This window comes from Limulus polyphemus, unplaced genomic scaffold (genome assembly GCF_000517525.1).
Source record: "Limulus polyphemus unplaced genomic scaffold, Limulus_polyphemus-2.1.2 Scaffold16468, whole genome shotgun sequence".
In the NCBI taxonomy this organism is placed as follows: domain Eukaryota; kingdom Metazoa; phylum Arthropoda; class Merostomata; order Xiphosura; family Limulidae; genus Limulus; species Limulus polyphemus.
The window spans coordinates 1,059-3,035 of record NW_013682078.1 but is presented as its reverse complement, the minus strand read 5'-3'; the positions used below and the strand labels follow the sequence as shown (position 1 = coordinate 3,035).

The 1,977-nt window shown below is 31.0% G+C and overlaps 1 protein-coding gene across 1 annotated transcript; it reads right to left on the bottom strand.

The window, feature by feature from the left end:
- Positions 1–42: 42 nt before the first annotated feature.
- LOC106477494 (tyrosine-protein kinase STK-like) lies at positions 43–1,693 on the bottom strand (the record flags this gene model as incomplete). Its single annotated transcript, XM_013938050.2, has 2 exons — positions 981–1,693; positions 43–196 (listed from the first exon to the last, which is right to left on the bottom strand). Coding segments are annotated over exons 1-2 (361 nt in total), but the record flags the coding sequence as incomplete, so codon positions are not given.
- Positions 1,694–1,977: the final 284 nt, after the last annotated feature.

The following is a 1,977-nucleotide window of genomic DNA, read 5'->3' as shown; positions in this document are numbered from 1 at the left end:
GAAGAGTTTAAAAATCAGATTTAAATTCAGACATAAACCAACCTTGCCGTGCAGTGTACTCTGAATCCTCTATGACTCTTGCTAGTCCAAAATCTGCTACTTTCACCACATTCTGATCTCCAACCAAAATGTTACGTGCTGCTAAGTCTCTGTGAATCAACTGCTTGCTTTCAAGGTAGGCCATTCCACTGGCTATCTTTTAAGACAAATATGAGTATTTGCTATTAGTTCAGTTAGCATTAAAAAAGCATTTTACTAAATTCCTATAGTTTCAATAGAAGCAACTGTGGTCAGGTCTGTTCACTAATAACAAACAAATGGAACTATCTAAACGTAATAGAAATACATATAAAAACTAAAATTGCTATAAGCAGATCATAATTATTATTTTCCTTGCTGCAATTTTATTGTACTTTCTTGTCTATTCATTACTCAGCTAAAAACAAAACAAAAACTTAATGTATTTGCTTATTAAGCATTGTGCACTACTTTTTCAAAAAATTCAAAATACTTCAGCATGGAAAGAAATAATATAACAAGTCACTTGTATGAAGAAGAATATAGGTGGCATGTTACAAAAGAAACATTTCAAATATTTTTAATGGGGACAATATATTAGTCTCAAAGTCAACACACATCAGTAAGAAGCTTCGACTTTGTTTTTTTATATACCTAAATTTTTGGTTGTGTTTTATTAACGTGTGTTCATTTGTTGATGCTTGCACTTCTAGCCCAATATCCGTGACACTGTTTTAGTAGTTTTAGATAATACTCCTTTGGGCAGGTTCTAATGTGAATTTAACTCAACACTTAAATATATTAGAAAATCATTTGCCTTTTCTACTATAAGCAATTCATTTTCTATACACGTCTACACAGTATTATTCTGTTAAGGGAATGAAATCATTATATTTATCTGTGTAAAAGATCGCATACAATAACTAGATTTCTCAACATTGTGACACCAGTTTTTCACCTACTTGAGATGCCATGTCAATTAAAGCAGGCAACTTTAGATCTTTTCCCTCTTTGTTCCTTAGGTACTCCAACAGACTCCCATTGGACATGTATTCTGTAACAATATATATTGGCTCTTCTTTAGAGCAGACAGCATACAGAGATACTAATTTCTCGTGCCGGAACTTTTTCATGATAGCCGCTTCCTGGAGAAATGCTGCTGGATCCATTGTGCCAGTTTTCAAGGTCTTAATAGCCACATCTGTAGTACCCTTCCATAAACCTGCCAAACAAAATCTTTATTATATATATCATAATTTTCAAAAGCAGGAATATTGTTTAATTTTTAAGCTTTTCCTTCAGTGTAAACATACTAATGTATTATCATACACTTAGTAGTTTTTATATCTGATATGCTTATATTTTTTAAACCTACCATACAAAATATTGCTTCAAATTTGTGTAAGCTTTAAAAGTTTATTGTACATTTATTATTCAAGTTTTATATGAAACAAATTAAAGTACTTTCACAATGCTAAAGCTTTTTGACAGACTTAATAAACCTTATAAAAGTGGGGCCTACCTAAGGACCAAAATTGGCAGAGCTTTGGTGGTGGTTTCAAAGAGACAATGTTCCCTTGAACCCAACTACATTTTATGTTTAAAGATCATAAAATTACATGTCATTGCAACTGTTATGTTTAGATATTATTCAAAGTAATTTATTTTCAAAGAAATATTTACATGTATATATTAGCAACTATATACATGTTAGAACATTGATTCATACAAACCTAACAGTTTTTTGAATGTTAACCTTTATACTGACATTGACAATTACAATACAAAGATTACACTAATACAATTTAACTCACAGATCCAGATGAAAAAGAACAGGACCATTCAATATGATACATGGAAGATTTTTAAAGTTAGACCTAACTTCTCTATAATTAACAAATATCAATATAATAAGATTCACTGTCTCTGTGTCACACAACTCCTCTTAATCTGCTGGAT